This window comes from Diorhabda sublineata, chromosome 3 (genome assembly GCF_026230105.1).
Source record: "Diorhabda sublineata isolate icDioSubl1.1 chromosome 3, icDioSubl1.1, whole genome shotgun sequence".
Taxonomy (NCBI): Eukaryota; Metazoa; Arthropoda; class Insecta; order Coleoptera; family Chrysomelidae; genus Diorhabda; species Diorhabda sublineata.
In genome coordinates, this window is record NC_079476.1 from 6,834,803 (window position 1) to 6,859,561 (window position 24,759).

At 33.3% G+C, this 24,759-nt stretch overlaps 1 protein-coding gene across 2 annotated transcripts; it reads right to left on the bottom strand.

The window, feature by feature from the left end:
- Positions 1 to 149: 149 nt before the first annotated feature.
- On the bottom strand, positions 150 to 24,672 carry LOC130441797 (dynein axonemal assembly factor 5). 2 transcript variants are annotated; one of them, XM_056775591.1, is made up of 7 exons: positions 23,815 to 24,672; positions 22,260 to 22,443; positions 21,713 to 22,194; positions 12,602 to 13,103; positions 4,289 to 4,579; positions 1,737 to 1,928; positions 150 to 368 (listed from the first exon to the last, which is right to left on the bottom strand). In XM_056775591.1, exons 1-7 carry the CDS (start codon positions 24,562 to 24,564, stop codon positions 220 to 222), a joined length of 2,550 nt encoding a protein of 849 aa, XP_056631569.1. In that variant the 5' UTR covers positions 24,565 to 24,672; the 3' UTR covers positions 150 to 219. The 2 variants fall into 2 exon arrangements, with proteins under 2 accessions (XP_056631569.1, XP_056631570.1); XM_056775592.1 differs by lacking the exon at positions 1,737 to 1,928 and having other exon boundaries at positions 170 to 368.
- Between the last annotated feature and the right edge of the window lie 87 nt (positions 24,673 to 24,759).

Here is a 24,759-nt window from a genome sequence, read left to right on the forward strand (position 1 = left end):
ATACGGGCTTAGTAGACCCACGTAAAATTGGAGGGAGATTTTTATGCAAATCATGAAAAAATGTAGAAAAAATCTTTTAATATGGATCTGTTTGAAATTTTTTGTGACTTCATTTTATAGAATATTTTTAGAAACTTTAAGAAGGTAAATAAAACTTCTGTAATGAGCCTGTATATTGTAATGATATAAAATATTGCTTAACAATTCTGACCACTCTGATTAACTATCGACTATTGCAGTTATTTTCAAATCTCCAAGACTTTCTATCAAATCTTCGCATCCTTTCTGATTTCTCAATAAAGACTTGTGACGTTCCAGTTTATTCAAAAGTTCCTTTTTATTTATTTTTGCAACTTCTTCCAAAACATCTAAAACAAATTTATGAGTGCACTTACTTGCTATTCAGTTTTGACAAAATCTGGCACTTTTAAAAATAACTTTTTTAATGTTAAATTGTTGACAATGCGGGGAGATAAATTTTTTTCTATAAAAAAATTCTTCAATCAGACAAGTGCTCTACGAGTAACTTTGATTTTTTTTCTTTTCTCCTTAAAAGAAACAATTACGGCCTGCTTTATTGTAAAGTTGCTTATTTTAGAGTCTGAATTCGCTTCTAATGACATAAGTTGCTTACCTAATTAATTTGGTTTTCCTTCTTATAGTCGTTCCCTTTACTGATTTCATAAGTTACTTTGGACCGTTGTATACGAGTTGATGCTGTTATCAGACAATAGGTGATGAAAACATTTCATTAATCCAAGCACCCTTTTGATCAAGAAATGTTATTTTTATTCTATTAACGATTTACCACCTTTTACAAAATGCGAAACAGCTGATAATTGCTATTTTACACATATTTTGAAGTTTCTTCGCAATGCCCTTCAGATATTGAATGATTACGGAAAACATTTTGAATATGTTCACATTTTTCATATTACTTTTACCCTTCAATTTTTGCCAAATGGTGAACAAATACTTTTCAAAGGAAAAGCTATATATTGATCTTCGAACACTCATAACTAGATTATATCTTCTTCCAGTTCCTGCTTTATTCTAATGAAGGTTTGAAATCATCCTTTGGAATTCCTCACGATCCTTAGTCATGCGTATTAGATTTACGGCATCACGTACTTGGTACCAATCTCGAAGATTTTTCAACCATGAAAATCTTTCTATCCAGGCCATGCATGCCTTCTATATTCCCTTTACAATGGTTAATAGTTCTCGTTCTCTGTTCATTCGTCTTAGCACCTCGTTGTTGGTAACCCGATCCGTGCATGGTATTTTAAGGATCCGTCTAAAGAGCCACATTTCAAAAGCTTCCACCTTACGCATGCTGGAGACATGTTCTCTCTACATTTATTATTATATTTCAGCATATTTAATTTTAAGATGACTGGAAAAGTTGATTACATAATGCCCTCAATGTTAACTGTTATTTTTTAAGGGTCTAGTACCGGTTATAAGGGTAAAAAATCATGCATGATTAAATATTTTTTTCTTGTTTTCTTTTTTATAATTCCATATAAAACTTTTTGTTTATTATTGATGGATAATAAAGTTTTTTTCTTCAACATCATTTTATAGAGGGCATGAAAGTTGAGACTGCAAAAATAATAGCCTCCCACTGCGCCGAGATAATCTCGAATTTGGTAATATAACAAAATGGCTCTTTTTATTGACTTCCTATGCTCTAATAATTTTTTTTTGTATTCTAAACACATATTAGAAATTACCTTTAACCAATTTCTGAACAGATTCTTCTTCATCGTCGAAATGGATTAGAAGTGTATCTATAATAAGTTCATGGTGAGCTTTGAAAGTTGAATTTTTGAAATTTTCCGGTACATCTTTGAACAAAAAAGGCAGATTTCTTAGCGCGGACATACGTACTTTATCCGTAGGATCGTCCAATCTCTTTAGGATTTCTAAAAATACAATTTTATTAAAAATAATCAATAATATCTGTTTCAAAAATGATAAACCCCGGGTTTTCGGAAAAAAAACTTCTAAACTTAATCCTCATGTTAATGTACTGAAACTGATCTGAACTTTAAAATTGTTCACTTGAATCAGTTAAATTTTTTTAGAGGTTAATTCCATCATTACATCTGGTTTTTAAAAAAATCAGGTTTGTACTAAATAAATAACTTTAGAGCTTATTTACAAGTACAATTTTTTTTGTTAAATCAAGATCCTTCAGTATCACTCTTCGAATTGAAGAGTGTATCGAAGATGATTCAATCTTCACCTATTCTATGTGGATGGACCTCAGGGTATTGGGACAAAACTTCTAAACTTAATCCTCATGTATCGTGTTAATGTACTGAAACTGATCTGAACTTTAAAATTGTTCACTTGAATCAGTTAAATTTTTTTAGAGGTTAATTCCATCATTACATCTGGTTTTTTAAAAAATCTGAGGTTTGTACTAAATAAATAACTTTAGTGCTTATTTACAACACGTACAATTTTTTTTTGTTTAATCAAGATCCTTCAGTATCACTCTTCGAATTGAAGAGTGTATCGAAGAGGATTCAATCTTCACCTATTCTATGTGGATGGACCTCAGGGTATTAGGAAAAAACTTCTAAACTTAATCCTTATGTATCGTGTTAATGTACTGAAACTGATCTGAACTTTAAAATTGTTCACTTGAATCAGTTAAATTTTTTTAGAGGTTAATTCCATCATTACATCTGGTTTTTAAAAAAATCTGAGGTTTGTACTAAATAAATAACTTTAGAGCTTATTTAGAACACGTACAATTTTTTTTGTTAAATCAAGATCCTTCAGTATCACTCTTCGAATTGAAGGGTGTATCGAAGATGATTCAATCTTCACCTATTCTATGTGGATGGACCTCAGGGTATTGGGAAAAAACTTCTAAACTTAATCCTTATGTATCGTGTTAATGTACTGAAACTGATCTGAACTTTAAAATTGTTCACTTGAATCAGTTAAATTTTTTTAGAGGTAAATTCCATCATTACATCTGGTTTTTAAAAAAATCTGAGGTTTGCACTAAATAAATAACTTTAGAGCTTATTTAGAACACGTACAATTTTTTTGTTTAATCAAGATCCTTCAGTATCACTCTTCGATTTGAAGAGTGTATCGAAGAGGATTCAATCTTCACCTATTCTATGTGGATGGACCTCAGGGTATTGGGAAAAAACTTCTAAACTTAATCCTCATGTATCGTGTTAATGTACTGAAACTGATCTGAACTTTAAAATTGTTCACTTGAATCAGTTAAATTTTTTTAGAGGTAAATTCCATCATTACATCTGGTTTTTAAAAAAATCTGAGGTTTGCACTAAATAAATAACTTTAGTGCTTATTTACAACACGTACAATTTTTTTTTGTTTAATCAAGATCCTTCAGTATCACTCTTCGAATTGAAGAGTGTATCGAAGAGGATTCAATCTTCACCTATTTTATGTGGATGGACCTCAGGGTATTAGGAAAAAACTTCTAAACTTAATCCTTATGTATCGTGTTAATGTACTGAAACTAATCTGAACTTTAAAATTGTTCACTTGAATCAGTTATATTTTTTTAAAAGGAAATATTTTATATAGTATAATAATTTACTAACTAATCACAGAAAATATTTAAAGGTTAATGCTACTGTATTGTCAAGATTGAAACTGAGACTGCTAACTTCCGACCATGTCTGTGGTCTATACTATGGAGTGTAGAGGAAAAGAGAACCGAAAAGTGAAAAAGTGCCCATTTGTAAACAGCAAATTATTGTTCGAAGACTACCAAAATGGCACTAATGTAGCAAGAGGAAATTATTTGAATTTAGTAGTTATAAACAGAGTGAAGTGTGCTGGGTTGATGCTTCTATATTATGTTCTTGATTTTAGATCTCTTCTGTTTTGAAATTTTTAAAAGATAGATAAAAAATTATTGAAAAAAACTACTTTTGAAACAGAACAGATCTAAAGTCGAGAACATTTAGAAGTATTAATATATTAAAAGGTCTGAGAAATAAGAAATTAAAGAATATTATAAATTTTAGGTTAGGTAGTATGACTTTAAAATAAGAAATCAATTTACTATCCTACTTTAATAAATTCTGGCGCTGTTTTTAAAATCTATAAACTTGCTATTAAAGCGCCACTTTCATTTGATCTCTTTTAAATACCACTTTTTAATACGGTTCTCCTTACCTATACGCTCTATACATAGAAAATGTGTAGGAATTCAAGAATATACTTTGTAAGTGTCATTTTGGAATAAATAATTGGTATTTCATAAATAAAATTATAAACAAACCTGGATAAATCTTCGTAAGATATTCGAGTGTCCAAATATTCTTTCTGCGACAGTTTTCTTTCAACAGAGTCAAACACTCTACAGCTATCTGTCTGCTGCGATAAGATGGATCGTCCAACAACGATACCAACAGTGGTAATAAGTCTTCCACTACGGGTGGTAAACTATCCGCAGAAAATATTTCAACGCCGTCTGTAGGTAAGAGAGCGCTCTGTAAACAAGATGCTGCCATCGTCCGTATAGCCTCGCATGTTGCACCTGCGCGCCATATCAAAGAAGGCACGAATATATCTATGAAAAGAAAGCATCTAATGATTATTAATATACAGTTTAATCCTTACTAGTCTGTTTGATAATGTCATAGTGTTCAACATGATTATCGCCAACGGTTCCAGAAATTCCAATTTAAATGTAAATACGAAGATGTAGTGATATCTAGTTAGCCTATACCAGTTCCATGCATAAGCAAAATATTGCGTTACCATAGCAACGAACAATAACTGTGAGAAGTGTCAGTGTAAAGTTTGACGTCAAAAAAGTAAACCAGAGTTACGCAATAAATTAAAAGAAAAAAGATGTCCACCGAAGGCCAGTTTTTGTGTCAGTCCCCGAAAATATTGGGCTAAAACGGATATCTGAAGCATTGAATATTTTATACGAACGCGTTCATCATATAGTTCACGTCAATTTGGACATGAGAAAAATTGCTGCAACAAAATGGATCCCCATATGTTTGAATGTTGACCAAAAGCGTGAAAGGGTAGAAGCATCGCGTTCAATCTGTGCTCGATTTGAAAACGATATAAACTTCTTAAACCGAATTGTTACTATGGATGAGACTTGGGTACATTTCCACTATCCAGATACAAAGCAATAATCGATGGAATGGCGACACTCTGATTCTCCAAGACCTAAGAAGTTTTGTGTCCAAAGATCTGCTGGATAAAGTTCTTGCTTCAGTTTTTTGGTGTTGCTATGGAGTAATCATGATTGATTTTTTGGATAAGGGTAGAACAATAACTGGAGATTACTATTCGACATCATTGAGACATTTACCTGTTTACAGACCGCTCTTAAATACTGAAAAATCCTATTTTATGAAAGGTTATCATTATCTATAAGTATAGTCGTTAGAGTCACATCGATACAAAATAAAGTACGTAATTTGATACACTCAAGTGTCCAAGGGACACCAGGAATCAATTATCTATGATGTGGGTCCCAATTAAGATCGTGTACCATAAATCTTGATGAATACAATGAACCTTGAATTTAAGTAGCTAAATTTATGATTCTTTACAGCCACATTAATGTAAGACAGAAATTTAGTAATCTGAGAGAATACGTTAATGGATGATAAATATAAGGAACCCTTTTGTATCCTTCAACTAAATGACTAACAGAATTACACACAAGAGATTGTATCTCTGTCTGGGTTACATTTGTGCAATGTTTTCAAATTTAAATAATTTATAATGGGAAATTATTATGTCAAAACAGTCACTGCTCACTGAATAAAATGAATACGTAATTTTAATATTCTCAATAAGATTATTTACATCAATGAGTGTACAATTGTGTACTTATGACAAAATTTGGCAACGTGATGTCCTCAACTTCACTTTCAATCTGAGTTCACAAAATTCACTAAAGCACACGGTCAAAATCTTGTGCAGATTGCTGGTAAAAACTCAGTTAGGTCTCACTGGTGAGACAGAAAAGGGACGCGCATTGAACTGAGTAACGACGTCAAAGGTGAGAATTATCTGAGTTCTGGCGTAAATGGAAAGCAGCTAATAATTAATTTAAGTTGAAGTAAAAGTGTACTTAATGCGTCTCAGTAAATCAACATTAATAAAGCTGATATTATTGCCAAATTGGAAGATGACTGGTCTATCAGAAAACTGGAATCTCATCTCTGTCTTAATGCGAATAACGTAGCCAGAGTGAAGATACAATGGGAACAAGAAGGGACCTTGCGCCGAAAGTTTGGATCTGTAGGAGTGAAAATTTCAAATCTTGCATTTATTTATTTTTCAAGAGAATATCCCCTTGAATCAGCTGCCAGTGCTGCATATACAACAAAAGCGTTGCTTTCAAATAAGTGCAAGCAATCCAGAATGGATGAGTAGCAATGAGCCTGGCGTTTGAGGAAGAATTGGTGCAGCAATTAACTCAATATTCTCGACAATATTATGTTGAAAGGGGTAAATCAAACTTATGATGGAAACGAGACGAGAAAGAGGCAATCAATAGCGAATGCTACATAAAGTTGTTGGATCGTTTCACCAAGACAATGCACCGATTGAAAAGTCGATAGAAACGATGGTTAAATTGAACAAATTATACTTCCTTATTTACCGTACAGTCCAGATCTATCCCCCAGTGACTACTGGCTATTCGCTGATCCGAAAAAAATGATCCCCGGTAAAAACTCAAATGAAGAAGCAATCTTTGAAACCGAAGCCTATTTTAAGGCAAAAGGCAAATCATTCCACAAGTACGGCATCGAGAAGTTAGAGAAGCGTTGGAATTGATGTATTGCCCTTGAAGCAGATGAAATTGATGAATAAAATCGATTTTTGGCAAAAAATGTGTTTTTCTTAGTTGACCACTCGATTTATTGAAAGTATCTCTTTATTGAACCATTCCGGATTTAAATATAAAAATGAAAATAAAAGGAAAGCGCAAATAGAATGAACAAAACCGAGAATAGTGATTCCTGAGCATTTTCAAAATGCCTCATCTCAATTATGAAAAGTGGACGTCCCACTCTCCAGATTTAGACACTTGTGTTTTTCTCTATTGATTCATTGAAAATTTCACAACATCCAAACAATACTTTGGCTACATTATAAAGACCAAATTTTCGTCATATTATAATAAACAGACACATTAATTGAAAAAAAAGGAATAATTATTTAAAATAATTTAATGTCGTCTAGCTATGAAATTTTTGCATTCGTTAATACTATTGTAAACAACTGATCCAACGAATTTTGTAATAGTTTGTTATTTGTTAAACAACGTTAAAGAAATACATCAACAATTGTTATCAACTGAAGATATGTACTTCATATTTCCCCCCCCCAAAAAAAAACAAATTGCACGGGGATCCCAGTCAGCAAAAGGATCTTCTATAAAATAAAAGAATCCCCAAAATTGGATCAGCCCCGTTACTGTGGGCGAGTCTGCAAGCGGAGCCGCTCCGCGATCTTGAGAGTTCGTTTAGCAACCTGTAGTGTGGAGGTGCTCCGCGATTCATAACGTTTGAGTGAATGTTGCGACGAGGTGAATGAAAACCTCGAAAGTGCTGGAAGCGTTTTTTTCATGTGAATTGGCGTCTACTTTTGTCAGATATTGTCGATTGACATTCATTGAAGTCGATTGAGGTCAGTTATCGCGAAATATAATTTTTCTTTGATTAAAGTTTTTTGGGACGGTTCCCGTTATTTGCCAGGCTTAAAGTTTGAGATAAGATGTGGCAGACGGATGCACAATATTTCATTTTGACAGATTATTTTTAATAGAGACCTATGTATCTAAATACGTCCGTGTTTATGAGCGGGTAAATCTAGTAGTGTCTATAGATATTATATTATTTTGTAAATCTATTAAGTAGATATTTTTGATAAAGAATTGAAAATGAATGCATACAATCGGAAATCTTAGGTAGTGTTCATATATAATTGGTCTTATAACTGGTTTTCAAATGTGTAGATTATTCAAATAATAAGTTTGAAATATAGAAAAATTCTGATTGTTAAATAAACAATGACTATTTGTGCTGATACGATTTTTTCACTTCAGAGGTAAAAATTGACTTAAATCAAGATTGCTCAATTAAAAATTTAATTCTTGTTGCTATACATTATACAGGGAAATGCGGATTTTATACTATTTACCAACTAGTTTATGAAATAAATAGTTGTGGGAATATGGCGATCAAACACTAAAGTGTACTGTTTATAATATATATTCCGAGATTTCGAATATTTATACATCATCGGGGACTGAAAATATAGTCAAAATACAATATAAAAATATGTTGTATACATTTTATAAACGTACAATTATATTCAAAATTACTTACATCAACCAACCGAAAATTGTACTGTCTTGAAATGTTGTGTAAATTATTTAACTCATGAGACACAAAATACAACACTGACACTTGACATAAATATTGAGTTTGTTGAATCTTGTTGCTAATAAGTCGTTATGAGAATGATATTTAATTATTATAGGATAAGATTGTGGATGACTTGATACGAAGATTTTCAAAAATTCAACTCTGTCCGGATAAACATAACTTTGTAGATTTTGGGTTGATATATAATGCCGAGAAAAAGTTTCCGAAAATTTATTTACAATTATGAAAAAGTAAAGTGAATCAAGTACACGTAGCATTTTTTTCTAACACACTTTTTGGTATATTATTCCAAGACGTTCGTAGAGCCAAAGAAGTAGGATTCAATTTTGTAGCTTTCCGATCCAGTTCATCCCACAATAAATCTATTGGATTTATATCCGGAGATTGTGGGGCCATTTCATTATTTCGAACTCACCACTATCTTCTTTATTTTTTAAATAGTTGAGACAAACACATGCCCACGGCCAATTAAGCGCACCCCAGAAGGGTTAGTATGCGTTTTTAATATGTAATGGTAACCATTTCTGTCCAGGGCTCTTTTAATCTACTCCAGCAAATGAAAAATATCCCCATTCCATCATAGAGCCACCTCCATGTTTAACAGTTGGAGTTATAGGAATTTGGACTCATTAGTTCACAGGACTTGTTCCCAGTTTTCTACTGTCTAATCTTTATGTGCAAAGGCACATTCTAGTCTTTTTTTTTTCTGTTTTCGCGTCGTAAGACCGTTTTCTTTGTACAAATTCTGTCATTTAGGACACCTTTTTAAAGCGTTCCGTCACTACAATTACTGATATCTGTTTATCGTGACTTTCATTGAATCACATTTGAATTTCCGGTGCAGTTAGCTTCCTATCCATTTTTGACATGATGATTAGGGACTCCTCTGCTTTAGAAGTTACACGGGGCCTCCCATTGCGTTTTCTGTCCTGATTTGATTTGTACCAGTTTTTTCAATATTTTTTTTATATGATGGCTTCTAAAAAAATAGGAAAGTGATTTCTGTTGAAATGAAACAGGAAATAATTAGGAAGGAGTGAATGTGGGGTAAAACAGTGCAACTTTATCAAAGAGTTTTGCCTCAGCAAGACCACCATTTTGACAAATAAGGATGCAATCAAATCAGCCAAAGGAGTATCAACACTATTTCATGAAAAACATAGGTCTTCAATCCACGAGGAAATGGAGAGGCTATTAGCGATTTGGATTAAGGATAGGCAGGTGAAAGGTGACGTAACAACCCATGATATTATCTGTCACAAAGCCAAGATAATTTATGACGATCTAAAGAAAAACGTCGCTGGAAATAGCAGCCATCAAGATAATAAAGAAGAATTCAAAGCCAGCGGGGGGTGGTTTTTTAGATTTAAGAAAAGGTGTGGAATCCATAGCTTTACTATGCTTGACAGTGCTGACAAGAAAGAAGCAGAAAAGTTCTCCATTAACTTTCAAAAATGTATCAAGGATGAAGGATACAAAAGATGAGAAGAAATTGTCAGGACACAAAGCCATGAAGGACAGACTTATGTTTTCGTCTAATGCCAGCGGAAACCTCAAGATCAAACCTCTATTCAGTTCACCAATGCCCACTATCCGGATTCAGCTGAAGCATCAACGATCTTTACTCCGATACTCTTGTCCGTTATTTCCGGCACATGTTGGAGAAAAACAAAAGGCTTTGGACAGGTTTCTCATGAAACCATCGGCCAAAAAGCAGAAAATGGATGAAGATGTGCAGGATTCGGTAGACTCTACTGTTTTCTTTAAATTATGTTTTTAGATGTATCTAAATAAAAATAACAACAAAACATTTATCTTTTTTTATGCCATCTTAGCATATTTTTTGCTACAGAACGAATTATTTTTTTAACATATATTGTTATGGGAAAACGCGGTTCACATAACGAACTTTTCGCATAACAAACTTGCTCCTGGAACGAATTGAGTTCGTTGTGTGAGGCACCACTGTACTGACTGTTAAGGATGACGATTTTCTTTTTCACAAACAGTGGGAAAGTCGAAGACATGATCGTATAGTTCTTCCGATATCAATTGAAGATTATAAAAACTTGTTCGAAGCACTTACCGACAATTTTGTTTGATCTACCATAGGCGTAGATACCTCATTTTATAAATTTATTATTTTTTAAAATACTTTTTAAAATATGTATATTTTATGCGAAAAAGTCTTCGTTAAAAGGCAATCGAATAATTATTGAAAAAAAAATCATTATTATGCCTAGTTAATTTGCTCCAACTGGATATTGAATAAAACGTAAATAGACGAGTAGAATGTATCTGCCTGTAAGGGAGTTTGGTTTAAACAGGGTACCAGCCGTGAACTGAGCCCTTTTTGTTCCCCATTCGTCTATCAGAACTTCGGTAGTCTTTTATCTGTCGCCATCGAACAATTCTTCACGATTCGGTTATTGTCATCCGTTTATTCAATTTTCTGTGTTCAAAACTACATGATGACAAAAATTGACGCAATGTTTCTTAACTTGTATAATTGTATTCTGGATAATCTGCTACCTTTTGCTGTATTATTTCTGCCGCAACCCTGTCCCCCTTATATAAACTATAAATTGTCCTACCTATAAAATCTTGAGTAACTTTGTCAACTGATTTCAGTTTTTCTTTACATATTTTTCGGTTCTATGATTGATCCACCTCAATCCCTTTCGTGACTATTCGATAAATGAAAAATTTATTTACTCTAGTTAATTCATCTATTCTTATTATGACTGCATTATCAGATTACTGAATATTTTCCTTTTTTTAAACATTCGAATATATTTAAAATAACTACAGACGTAAGTTCGGCAACGCTCATAAATCTGGAAACGCTGTCGAAAAAGACAGTTGTGTCTAAGTCGTATCTGCATACGAGCGCGGTTTACGAAACTATTTCAACGAATTTCAACAACTAAATCGTTCAGCAGTGTGGAAGATGTATTGGAAGTTCTTAAAAACGGGTTCTGTTGTCGACGCGCCTTGTTTTAGACCACCAAGTCAATTCAGCAATTCTTATTATGACTACAATATCAGATTGTTGAATATTTTTCTCTTGTAAACAACCGAATATATTTGAAATAACTTGTTATGTTTGTATATCTAAATCTTTATTCTCACTACACTGTGCAATTTCATTGTCTTCATTCGCTCATGATCTAAAGAACGCTATATTTATTTTTATGCAAAGAAATTTATGAATTAAATAAATCTCACCTAGCCACGCGACTGCTTATTGCAGACTGTCTGGCAGGAATATTTCGAAGAAATTGTGTACAAACGCATTCCGACAAATTCGGCAAACAGAAATTCAATTATATTTACGCCTCAATGTTTTCATGACTGAAGCTTTGTTAGATGTACACCGAATTTTATACGGGGAGTAAACATTCAATTAAAAGTAAAAACCTTGTCCGGAAACTTTCCGTCGAATAGTGTATATATTTTTTGTTTGTCACTGTACCTATTATTTTTAATTAGTTAGGCTCATTTGTTATTTATTTTATTGTTGCAATATAATTGTTATCGTTAGATCTTTTGTTTCGATATTCACCCTCCCGAAATTCCTTCCAATCTAGGTGCACTTTTCGTTTAAGGTAAAACGGCCCAGCACCAAGGGTAAGTGCGTGGAAAACTGAAAACCTCTTCAAGGAATTCGAGGGCACATCGTCCTAACGATTTCCCTTCCGCTAGAGCCCGCTGCCCACTTTTTACCAAATAGGTAACAAACTAATCCGTTAGCCATGTGCCGTTCCGGCACTGGTGACAGCAGCTGCCCTCCCAGTCATGTAGGAAATTGATTTTATTGCTATACAGGGTCAAGTAAAAAATTATTGCAGTAGTGATCAATTGTTATACTGGTGACAGTAAAGTTTTCAACGCATTTCTACAAAATAACTGTTACTGAAATCATTGATAGCATAAAATAATCTGGAGAACGGCGACTGAGAGGAAGACGGCGCTTTAGCTGGTTGGAGGACGTTCAGGCGGACCTGATCCAGCTAGGGGTTCGACGTTGGAGGCACCACGCTCAGGAAAGAAAGGATTGGTAGTCGATTGTTGAGAAGGCCCTTGTTCTCAAAAGAACGTAGCGCCGGTTAAAGAATAATAAAAAATCAAGCAATTAAATGATATTTTTTTATACATACCTTGGACAAGTTTTTCTAAAAAGCCGGAAACATCTCTCTGTGTTCCAAATATAATGTCTTTTTTCTCAAATAGTGTAGCTAAAACGTACAATATTTTCAGACGACTTTCACAATCACAATCTATATCAAGGGCCTGCACGAGTATGTCTTTAATAATTTCCAAATTTTCTCCAAAAGCTTCTTCCATGTTTGTCAGAATAAATAAAAATATACATTCTTCTTCAGTAACAGTTACCCATAAACTTGGATTCTTATTAACGTGGTTCAGTAGTTTTGGTGAATACAATTTCCATAATTGTTGAATGCTTTGCAAATGTAGGGATTTTCTCAGTTCTTCTAAAATGTCCGCGTCGCTAATTTTATTTAAATTGTCAGGGTGTTTGAGAGAAAATACGGATACTGCTATTTTGAACAAACAGAAGCCTATTGATTCGTCTGTATCTTTTTGATATTTTTCAGACAATACTCTCAAACATTTGATCAGTTCAACTTGATATTTATCCTAAAAATTAAATTAAAATTAAATTTTTCTAGTTTTGTATATTATACAGGGTACAGAGTGTTTCCTAAGTAATCTAAAATATTGTAATGTAATTTGTAATAAATGAGCTCTGATTAAGTGAAATTTATTTCTCCTGGTGAAGATACTAGAAGTAATACGAAAGAATAGGCTAAAGACTAACGCAAAAAACAAATGAGAAATTTTTATCACACTGATTTTTATGATAACAACGATATCTGCGTTTATTAATAGATTATTAATAGAGAAAGAGAGATTAATTGGTATTTAATTAATTAATTAGGATTAATTAGGTAGAATTAGGGAAATTTCTTCTAGGAGTTAGGTTTGTTGGAGTTGGCCCTGATATAGGAGTTGCTCTTCTGCAGGGCTAGGGTTGCGTGGGGCTGTGCTGGTTGGAAAGAAGGAAAATCGACTGACCATTGGCTTTTTGTTTTTTGAAATTTATGTTTTTTTTCTTAATTTAAATGGCGGGTACAGGTGCGGCCATTTGGCTGGAGAACGGGTTCACCAGGTCGCAGAAAACCAACGTAGCGTTTATTAAATAATAATAAAATTACTAATATGCACTTTTTGTAATGATTAGTGAATGGGAATGTTCTGATACGTTTACTAATGTACATATTCGTTTACAAGATACTGGAATTTTGGCTAAGTCAAAGAATATTATTGGACGATTCAGAAATGTGATACACAACAACTGGAAAGCCAAATTATTGACCAACATCCAGAAACGAGTACCAGAAAAATTACTAATGAAGTAAATGGTAGTAACAGAGCTGTTTGGAATATTCTAAAATATAATTTATTTATCCATATCGTGTTAAACGTGTTCAACATTTTCTACCTAGTGATTATCCACTACTATGTATATAATATTGCCAATGGATTTTAAATAAAATCGCAAAAAATCCCAATTCTGCTGCCAATATTCTGTTTACGGATGAAGCCAACTTTTGAAGACATGACGTTATTAATTTTCGATTTTAATGTCGATTAATTCATAGAATAACCGGTCAACGATCTTCCTAAAAAGTTAATCGGTTATTTTTTTTTAAATGAGCTTCCAGTTCGTTTGGAAGATTCACATCTTATTTTTAGATCGATCCTAAATAGTTTAGTGAGTCAGTTTTTAGAAAAACTTCACCTCAATAATAAAATGTAAAAGCAAGTGGGATCGAAATACCATACAAGAAATGAACAGAAATGCCATTAAACGCCCAGAACCAAGCACTCTGAAAGTATGGGTAGCGCACCAATCATTTTTTAAGAAGAAATTTCTTCTTCTTCTTCTTGTAGTAGGACGAGGTCCTGTCAGGTCTGTCATCTGCCCTCTTGTGACGCCGATGTCCAGATATCGTACCAGCGTTTTGGGGGCCTACCGATTGGGCGTTTTGTATCTGGTTTCTGTGTTTTGGCCCATTTGGCAATTCGTTCTGGAGCCATTCGTTCTACATGGTCTCTCCATTGTCGGCGTCTTGCTCTTACCCATCTAACGACATCTTGTACTCCCAGTTCTCTTAAGGTATCTGTGTTGGGTATTCTATCGTGGAGTGTGGTACCCTTTATTGTTCGTAATATCTTCATATCTGCTGTTCTCATTTTTCTCTTTGATTGTGTTGTGTCTGCCCTTGTTTCTGCGGCATAGGTTAGTATGGGTCTAATACAGGTCTTGTAGATTCGCGTCTTACTTTCTATGCTCATATATTTATTTCTCCATATAATGTCCCGTAAATATCCAGATATTCTAGTTGCTTTCTTGATCTGCTTATCTGCCTCGTCCGTTATGTTTCTGCTGCTCGTTGTTTCTACGCCCAAGTAGTTGAAATTCATTTATCTATAATGCGCTCATTTACTACCAACTTGCATCTTATTGGGTCTTTGGATATTACCATACTTTGTGTTTTCTCGCATGAGATTTGCATGTTAAGTCTCTGTGCCGTCAGGTTAAATTTATGAAGGAGGCGTTGTAGATCGTCTTCATTTTCAGCTATAAGTATAGCGTCATCTGCGTAGCAAAGGATTCTCAGGCGACGGTTATTCATTTTGAATCCTGCATTAACTTCGTTTACGCTCTCAATTATTTGGTCCATTATTACGTTGAAAAGGCATGGGCTGAGGCTATCTCCCTGTCTTATGCCGGATGAGACTTTGAGTTCTCTTGTTAGCCCACAGTCTGTTTTTATTCTTGTTTTGGTGTTGATGTTAAGTTGCCTTACTAGATTTGTATAATGCTTCTTGACGCCTTTTTGGTTTAGTCGGTGGATTACATCGTTGAGTTTTACTCTATCGAATGCTTGCTTTAGATCTACGAAACATGTGTACAGAAATTTATGCAATTGAAAATTTCATTCCGATAAATCTAGAGAGAAACTATCGCAAACAGATCATCATCCTGTCCCATAGTGAAGCAGCCATTAGAGCTCTAAGCTCCAATATCAAAAAATCCAAACACGTTTGGGGAAAAATTAAACCTACTTTAACCTACATTGGATTCCGGGACATACCGGAGCTAAAGGAAATGAGATAGCTGATAAGCTCGTTAAAGCGGGTGCAGACAAGCCCCTCATGGGACCCGAACCCTTCTGTTCTGTATCAGCTACAGAACAATGGAAAAAGTACTGGAAAAGAAGGTAGATAGGAGTTTAACCAATTATTGGGACAGCCTACAGGGGCTGAGACAGGCAAAGACTTTTCTGGGAAACTATAACCAAAGAAGATCTGCTGAATGTATCAAAATGAAGACGCTAGACCTAGCAGATAATGCGGCGTGCAGATTTTATTGTACAGAGGACAAAACCTCTATCCACATTCTCTCGAAGTGTGAAACACTAAGGAACTCCGGAGCACTGCACCTGGGGGCGCTTGAAATAGAAAACGAAGATCTATGGCAATTGCAGAAGTGACATTAAGGGATCAGCTGTAAACACTGGGTTCTCCAGTATCGAAGCAAAAAAGGGGGATACAATAGATCCTTTGGGTGGCAATGTATACAAGACCCCAAATCTATATATACATTCATATACATGATTTATTACCACAATTTTGTTTTTCTGCATCGTTAACCTGTGAGGAAAATCTCAATTTTCTACATAATAAACTTCTAGTTCTTGTGAAAGATGTAGTTCCGACAAGAAGAAGACATCTGTAGGTCATACATGACGGTGTTCCTCTAAATTTTACAGTTATCGAGTTTTTAGGTAACTCTTCCCTATAGCGTTGGATTGGTCGAAGGTCTCAACATTCCCAAGGTCAACTATATACAATGGAATTTTTTAAAGCAACCCTACTATAGATCTAAAATAGATCCTTCGGATCGCAGTGTATATATACCCCAAAATCCATATACACATATTATTAGGAGGCGCATGAAGTGCTCCTCCACATTTTGCAGTGATTCAACGCGAGTTTTTAAGTAACGTTTTCCCAGACCATTGGATCAGGTGAGGATCTCCATACCCGTGGTCCTCTAGTCGTAAAAGTCTGCCGCCGCGCCGTGAAGATAGCTTAAAACCTCTTCTTCCAGTTGTGAAATGCGTCCCTCCAAAGTGTATCTTCAACTCAGGAAAGAGATGGTAATCACTAGGAGCTGCTTCCAGACGTTGCCATTTGTTGTCATGAATGCAGGATTTACTGATGTCATTATGAATTTTCATAATGTAAAGATGTAAATCCACATGCAACTGTTGTAGCATGGTTCCAACACTCCTTTTCGATCAATGTTTGCTTCATCGAAGATTATTTAATACGAACATTTTTTCTTCCTGAACGGTTGTACTTCCAGTTCGTTTGGAAGATTCACCTTTTATTATTAGATCGTTTCTAAATAATGACCAACCTAGGACATTCCTCAGGACTCAATTAATTTTAGGTAAAAGATAGAATGGTTGGTTATTATGTCAAGAGATGTAAGATTCGATTAAACTGACTTTTACTACCATAAAAAAAAACGAAATTCTGAAGAAGACCACTACCACTATGAAGAGTAAAGTATATGAAGATGATCAGAAGGAAAAAGAAGACGTAGAAAAGAAGAAAGAACATGAACAAAGACAGAAAGGTGAACAAAACAATATTGAATACAATGAAGAAGAAGAAAATAAAAACCTGCAAAGCGAAGGTAATAATTCACGAGAACACAAAATATACTTTAGTATCTGAGTGATTATGAAATGTATGAAGCATTTTTTTGTATAAGCGAAGAAGAACCTAAAAATTACAAGGAACCGATGGAAAATGGTTGGTGGGAAGAGATCAAAACATAAATAGAAGCATTGAATAAAATAGACATTAGACTGATATAGAATATGTTGCAGCAGCTGCAAGTGTTTGTGATTTGTTGTACGTCAAAGGACTGAACCGTGAATTGCAAATTGCAAAATCTTTTGAAAATAGTAAACGTGCTAAGCACATAGATATAAAGTATCATTTCTTGAAAATTAAATAATATTGAATATATTTCAAGCAATGAAAATACTGCAGACTTGTTCACAAAGGGTTTGTCATGTGAAAAACTTTGTGAAATGAAGATTAATATTAATATCATTTAACACATTCACGACCACTTGGCACATATAAGTGATGCATAGTTTTTCTTGGAAACTACAGTCATATATATGTGCCATACACTTTATTGCATTTGAATGCAAATCATTTCCTGGCGGTCCACAGGCGAGGGATGCGATTTGACTACGGTTTCTAGCCACGTCTGGAGCGCACTTATTACACACAGTTTTGGAATCGGACGGACCATGTAGACATAACCTTTAAAATAAATGTGGCTGCTATTGTTAATATTTGCTCCAAATTGATTGTTAATATATGTGGTATTTGGTCAATAATAATAAAATTGTTGTATGGGTTCAATGTTATTGAGCTAGGTCCCATTTAATACTGTATAATTTATCTTATCTGTGAGTGTTTTGTATACAAATTTATTGATGACACATATTTGTAACACGTGGTTATAACTTATTATGTATTTATGTTATACAATTCTGTAATTACCAGCGTAGCCAACTGATTATTTCAAATTATTTTTATCACGAGATTCCCAAGTAGACAATGCTGATGTATGGACTTTTGTTTAGTCGTATTTTCAATAGAATAGGGGTGGTTTTTTCCTAGAAAAAGTCAATGTTTTTGAAGTGGCTTTTGTCTTTGCCTTTGTTAAGGGTTGGAAATTATGTCCAGAAACAATCTAAATGACGATGACCTCGAACACAAAGCGTTTAATACGGCTTTTGAGGTATAACGTGCCAGAGAAATGGTGAAAATTGAACACCGGATTTAGAACTGCCCGATGATAATGATTAAATTATATATCAGCCTGGAACGTCATGAGGAAAGTGAAAGTTCAAAAGAGAGTAGAAGGAATGTGTCTGATGAAGATAATATAGATAATAAAGAAAATAACGCTAAACAAAATATGAATATCAGCGATGATGAAGGGAATAAGGACAGTTACGAATAGACAGATTCTGAGGATAACTCGCAACCAACATCTTGTAAGGCAAAGGAAGAAGTATAAGTTAATTTTGCATTGCCGATTGAACATTTTTAAACATACTCCTGGATTTTTGATGATTCTTTAGTACAAATGATTGTCCAGTGGACAAATAAATGGGATCAAACCTGTAAGAACAATCTCAATGTTAAAGAAAAAAGTAATGTGCGCAATTTTTAGGCCTTTGTCTTCTTATCATATGCCCTTTTTACGACATTATTGTAGCAGTGATTCTGTATGATCATCCTATATCTGGAAAAGTTATGAGCAGAAATCGATTGGAAACACACACAAAATTTCCAACCTCACCTCTCACATCTTGTATAATATTGACAAAGTATATTATCCATCAGAAAATTTATCAGTGGATAAAGCGTTACTCTTTTGGAGAGGACGGCTGAAATTTAGACAATACATACCAAATACATAAATTTGTACTCCTGAGGGTTTTGTATTAGACTTATTGATATATTGCGGACAAGGTACCGTGACCAATGAGCAAGGTCATGCTTTTGAGGTAGTAAAGAAACTTGCAGGAAAATTCTTTCAAAAGGGACACAGAATTTATATGGACAATTTTTACGGCAGTTTTGAATTAGCCAAATAACTTCTTGAAAATAAAACTTACAACTAAACTAAACTAACTTAAAACTAAAAAAGGGTAATTCTATATGGAAAAGAATGGGATGGATAATAGTTTTAAATTGGTACCATAAGCGAGATGTTCTTATGATTTCAAGTAAACATAAGTCAGGGATGACAAAAGTAACTTCACAAAAGGGAGTAAAGAAATTTAATCCTGAAATGGTAGCTGAGTATAACAGGTATGTGTCCGGAGTTGACAGAGCGGACCAAATGACATCGTATTACTGCACATCAAGAAAAAGTTAGGTGGACATGAAAGTGTTCTTTCATCTTATGGACCTATGCATATGGAACGGAAATTGGTTGCTAAATAGAATCAATAAAAATTGTCCTCTCCAGTATAGAGAGCAAGCAATCAATGTTCCAATCGTTCTCTTATATTTCTAGTTTTTTATTTGAGTACTTTTCTTGAAAATTATGAGTTTTTTACAAATATAAACATTCACAAAACTTGTCTTTAATTCTGGGCATAAAATTCTAAAATGTGTAGCATTTTCTTCAAAATATTAAGTTACGTTATTGTGACGTGATTTATTTTAATAATATTTTACCTTAAACTAACGACACATATTTGTGACCTTACATAATAACACAAAAAAAGATAAAGTAATACCAAAAACTAAAAAAAAGATTTTTAAGGAAAGTTATTTCACACGAGAAAAAAGTAGTTGGTTTATAGCGTCGCCAAATTTAGGAATAGCAGTCGTGAACATGATTGCACTGTAATTTAATTGTATTGTGTGATTCGATTTCAGTATTAATGTTTAATACTTTCAATCGAGAGAGGGAGTGAATGGTGACATTAATTTCTCTCGTTTTTTTTTTATTTTTGTAAGGCTAAAATATAAAATAAAATTAATACATTGAGACAGTTTATTTCATCGAACTTCTGTCCAGATCAACCAATAACACTATCAATATGACACAGAATCTACCTACACATTTTGATTATCAGCAGGCAGACAATAATAAGAACAAGAATAATAAAATATCCCAAAAGAGATAAAAACACCTGATTAATTAATATAAATAATCAACTAGAAGATCAATGAATCAAAATTTACATTACCACTAAGTCAAGTTCCTGTAGCAGAATTTAAAATAAACAAAATTAGTAAAACAAGGAGGTTCATTATCAATACTTGCATCATATTATTTGATAGTATTAGTAGAGAAAAAAGCAAGGATATAATCAGATCACATAATAAAATATGTAGGCAATATATCAAGAGAGCGAGATGAATTGGACAAAACACTTAAATAACAAAGTAGAAATCAAAATAAAAAGGATAAGAAATAAGGGAAGTGAAAACAAAAACATAAACTGCAATAGAAAACAAAAGTATGACAGAATTGAGGATGGGCAATCAAGTAGTCGACAATAATACATAGATAAACCTATTATAAGGCATATTATCATGAAAATAAGAGAACCTAAGAAAAGGCAAAATGAAAAATAAGACTATTGATAAACAAGGAATTTGTAAAATAAGAAAACAGTAGGATTTCACAAAGTTATAGAGTGTAGAGGTACCTATATACTCCATACAAAAAGTTCAAAGACTATATGTTAAGGACATATTTACAGGAAAGAAAAAACCATATCGCCAAGAAGAATAACAATCGAATAAAACTAAATAAAAGACTAAAGTTAAGGTGAAAAATAAGTAGAATCGGACCTCATGAAAATAAAAATAAAAAACAGGAAAGATTTAATAAAAAAAAAAAAGAGATTATAAAGTTGAAAATATACCAGGACCAGCATTTAATTGAGGGGGAGTCTGTAACCCCAAGCCTCGAGCAGGTTGGGGTCCCGCAAAATTACTAATTTGATCATTTATTTTAAAAGCAATATTGGATCCATAGCGAAATTTTTTTCCATGAATTGTTTGAAAATATAAATAAAATGTACGGTATTTAAAATCCAATGGATAGTGAATGAATTAATTTAATTAAATTTTAGAAATTTAAATAGTTTATGAAATAAAATTTCAATTTATTTATGCTTCTAATTTATATTTAATACAAAATTAATATATTTAAAAAAGTTTCGAGCTGATTTTTATTTTTATCAGTGGGCCCCGGGTCGATTTTAGCCCCAGGCCCCACTACTTCTTATTCAAATGCAGACCAGGAACTATGGAATGAAGAAAAAAACAGAAAATTCATAGTTTTATTAGTGCTGGCTTTTTTGAAACATACTCAAAAAACTGCTTCAACAGTATCATTTACAAAGTGCCCTAGCTCTCTTGGGAGGTACTTTTGGATAGAGATCAATTAGATTAGGTGGACATAAAATTATAACTAGTATCTGTAGTTTGCATTTGTTAGGAGAATTTCTGGGCTGTGGAACATAACAAATTACTTCTTAGCTGGGAAGTTCATAAAGCATAAAGACTTATACAACCTGTAAATATTTAAATATATTAGAAACTCTTACCTTTCGGCTACAACAAATAGAATCCCTGGCCAATATTGTACAAATGTTCTCAATATATCCATCTAAATACTCTGTGGGAGCTCCTTTCACCAATCCTTGCAGAACAGTCAAATGCCCATAATGAGGCCCATCTTCAATTATGGGTAACATAAGGTCAGACCAAACATTGGATTTAACAAAACAACCAATAATTTCAGAAGCACATTCAATATTGTTGACAACCCTTGGATCATCATCTTTTGCTGCTGAATACATCGAAAGAAAAAGGTCTTGCAGATTTTGTGTGATACCTTCTTCAGCATGTAAAGCTAAAGCACACAGTAACTGGGCACAGCGTAGTCTCACATCTTCTTGCCAACTCATCAGCTCTCTTGCTATACCTGGTGCTATTTTACAAATATTACGTTTTACTAATCCTCTACAACCTAAATTGGGGCGTTTCACATTTATGGGATAATATTTTGGAGGCTTTATCAGATAATCTGAAAGTAAATTTAAAATAAAAGTATATAAAGGTTCTCTGAATAGTATTTTTACAACAAATTACCTGACTCCTCTTTGAAATCCTTTTCATTTTCATTTTGATATTGCATACCAACTTTTTCCCAGAGTTCTGCTGCTTCCATTCTCGTTTCCAGCACCTCATCATTTAAGCCGGTAAGTAATAGAGGTAAAATTTTGTGAAAGAATGAATACCGGTCTCTATATTCCAATAACCATCTTGCAGCTACCTATAAACAATAAAAAAAATATTTTGCTCTATTATCTTAGATCTTTAATTGAGCAATTCTTGTATGTATAAGATGCATCTCGGAAACAGTTACAACGATCATGGAATTTAGTAAACAAGGAGTTTCTGAGGAAATAAATCCATCTAGCTAGTATTCATTTTTAGAAAATTTTGTTTTATTAGGGTTTAACATAATTAGAAGGCATTTGGAGTAGTCCCAATGCTATCACTTAAATCTCCCTGAAAAAGTAATAGTACTAGGAGGAGATTTTCACTACTGTCTGCCCGTACAGCCATGTGCGAATAAACCAAAGTTATTAGATCTTTCTAACAAGTGATATTCCTTATGGCCCAGTTCAAGACTTTTGAAGTTTGAATTAGGTAACAGCGAACTGACCCTAAATACTATGGAAGAAATTGAATTGCCAACATAATATCATTTCAAGCAATAATCTTATTGATGAGGTATTTGGTAACTGCTTAGCTAATGGAAAATATGAGGGGATGAAAGACTGATGATAATGTAGTCGTCAAACTTCCTAGTGAGTACAAAATCTACCAAAACTATGGCTCAATGAAAGATCAACCTGAAGAAGCAGTTGAATTTACAAAACAGAATTTCTGAATAGTGTCAACATTTCAGACTTGACACCACACAAACTAAAATTGAAACAAAATGTGTTAATAAACTTGTTGTGTAATTTAGATGTATCAGAAGGACTATGCAATGGTTTAAGACACATGGTAACAAGTTTGTGTATTCACATAATAAAGGCAAAAATTATTACTTGTGAACAATCTAGCAAAGAAGTACATATATCAACAATAACATTTGACTTATCAAAAGGACAACTGCACCATGCAGCGTCACCATATTAAATCTGTATTTGCCATGACTGTGCCCAAATTCCATGGCAAACTTTCGAATCTGTTGAGGTTGTCTTAAAGTCAAGTCCAGTCTTCATGCATGACATGTTATATGTGGCATTTTCTAAAGTTAAGAAACCAATTATATTGAAAGTTTATCTTCCGAATGAAAATCTTAGACATACCCACCCACAATATAGTATGGAAGAAACTCTTAGATTAGGACCCGATTTCAAAATGAAACTGTGATGACAAAAATATTTATACTTACATATTTGGTTGATAAAGTACAAAAAATAAGTTTTTGTTCCTAATATAATATTAAACTAAATGCAATCGAGATTTTTTTAATTAAATAAATTCAACTTATTTTTATTATTATGTCAGCAATATTGAAAAATATCATTCACATTTCATCAGTATGTGATTCTTTTTAAATATAATTTCTAGAAAACACAAAATACTGAGCAAAGCTCATCTAGGTACTTTATAAAAAGATTCTTACTTGTCCAACTGCTCTTCTGACTATGGGAATTTGATCAAAAAGTTTCTCAGCCAGAGGGCCTACAGCTTCATCTAATGCTTTGTAGCTACTATGCATCACAATTTCCCCAATAGCTTGTATTGCTTCAACTCTAACTTTGTATCTTTGGTGAGAAAAACATGTTAAGACAGGTTTTATTAGGGATTCTGCTTGTTTGTGAAAATCTTTTGGTAAAGCGTTCGCTAAATGTATTATTGTACGACAACTTAATTCTTTTATAACTGGATATTTGTCTTTAACAGTTTCAGACAAAATTATAATTGAATCATTAAGAAATGGCACAAGTTGTGCTGTGTTGTTATATTTCGAAATTATATCTTCTAATAATTGAAGTAATTGCAATCTAATTTCTTCAGATTCCTCTATTATTTCTACTGAACCAAGTCGTTCAACTAATACTGGAAAGACGTAAGTAAGATAGTAGTCATTCAAAGGTAATTTATCAATAAGAAAATATTTTATAAATTTTATAGCCTGTTCTCGAACTGATTCTGTTTTATCACGTAGGCCATTAAGAACATAAATATGGATATCAACAAAAATAGTTCGCAATTCTTGATTGCTGAATTCGTTTTCTTTTGCTGACAAATACTTTTCTAAATTAGCAAAAGTCTGCTTTCTTATTTTTCTGTCTAGACTCTGCAATCCAGTACAAACTTGTTTAATATTCGATATTTTATCTTCATTAAATAAAGTTGGACTATTCTTCATTTTTGAAATTAATATTCTTTTACGAATTAAATCTTAAATAACACGGCCACATATAAAATGCAACATTTGTAAACATATTGACAACTTTCGTAGTCATGACTACGAATCTTCTTTTTTATTTGATTTTATTTAAGCATGGAACTCTATAGATATAGCCGTCCCAGCATGAATTATTTTAGATGGCTGTTGTCTCAT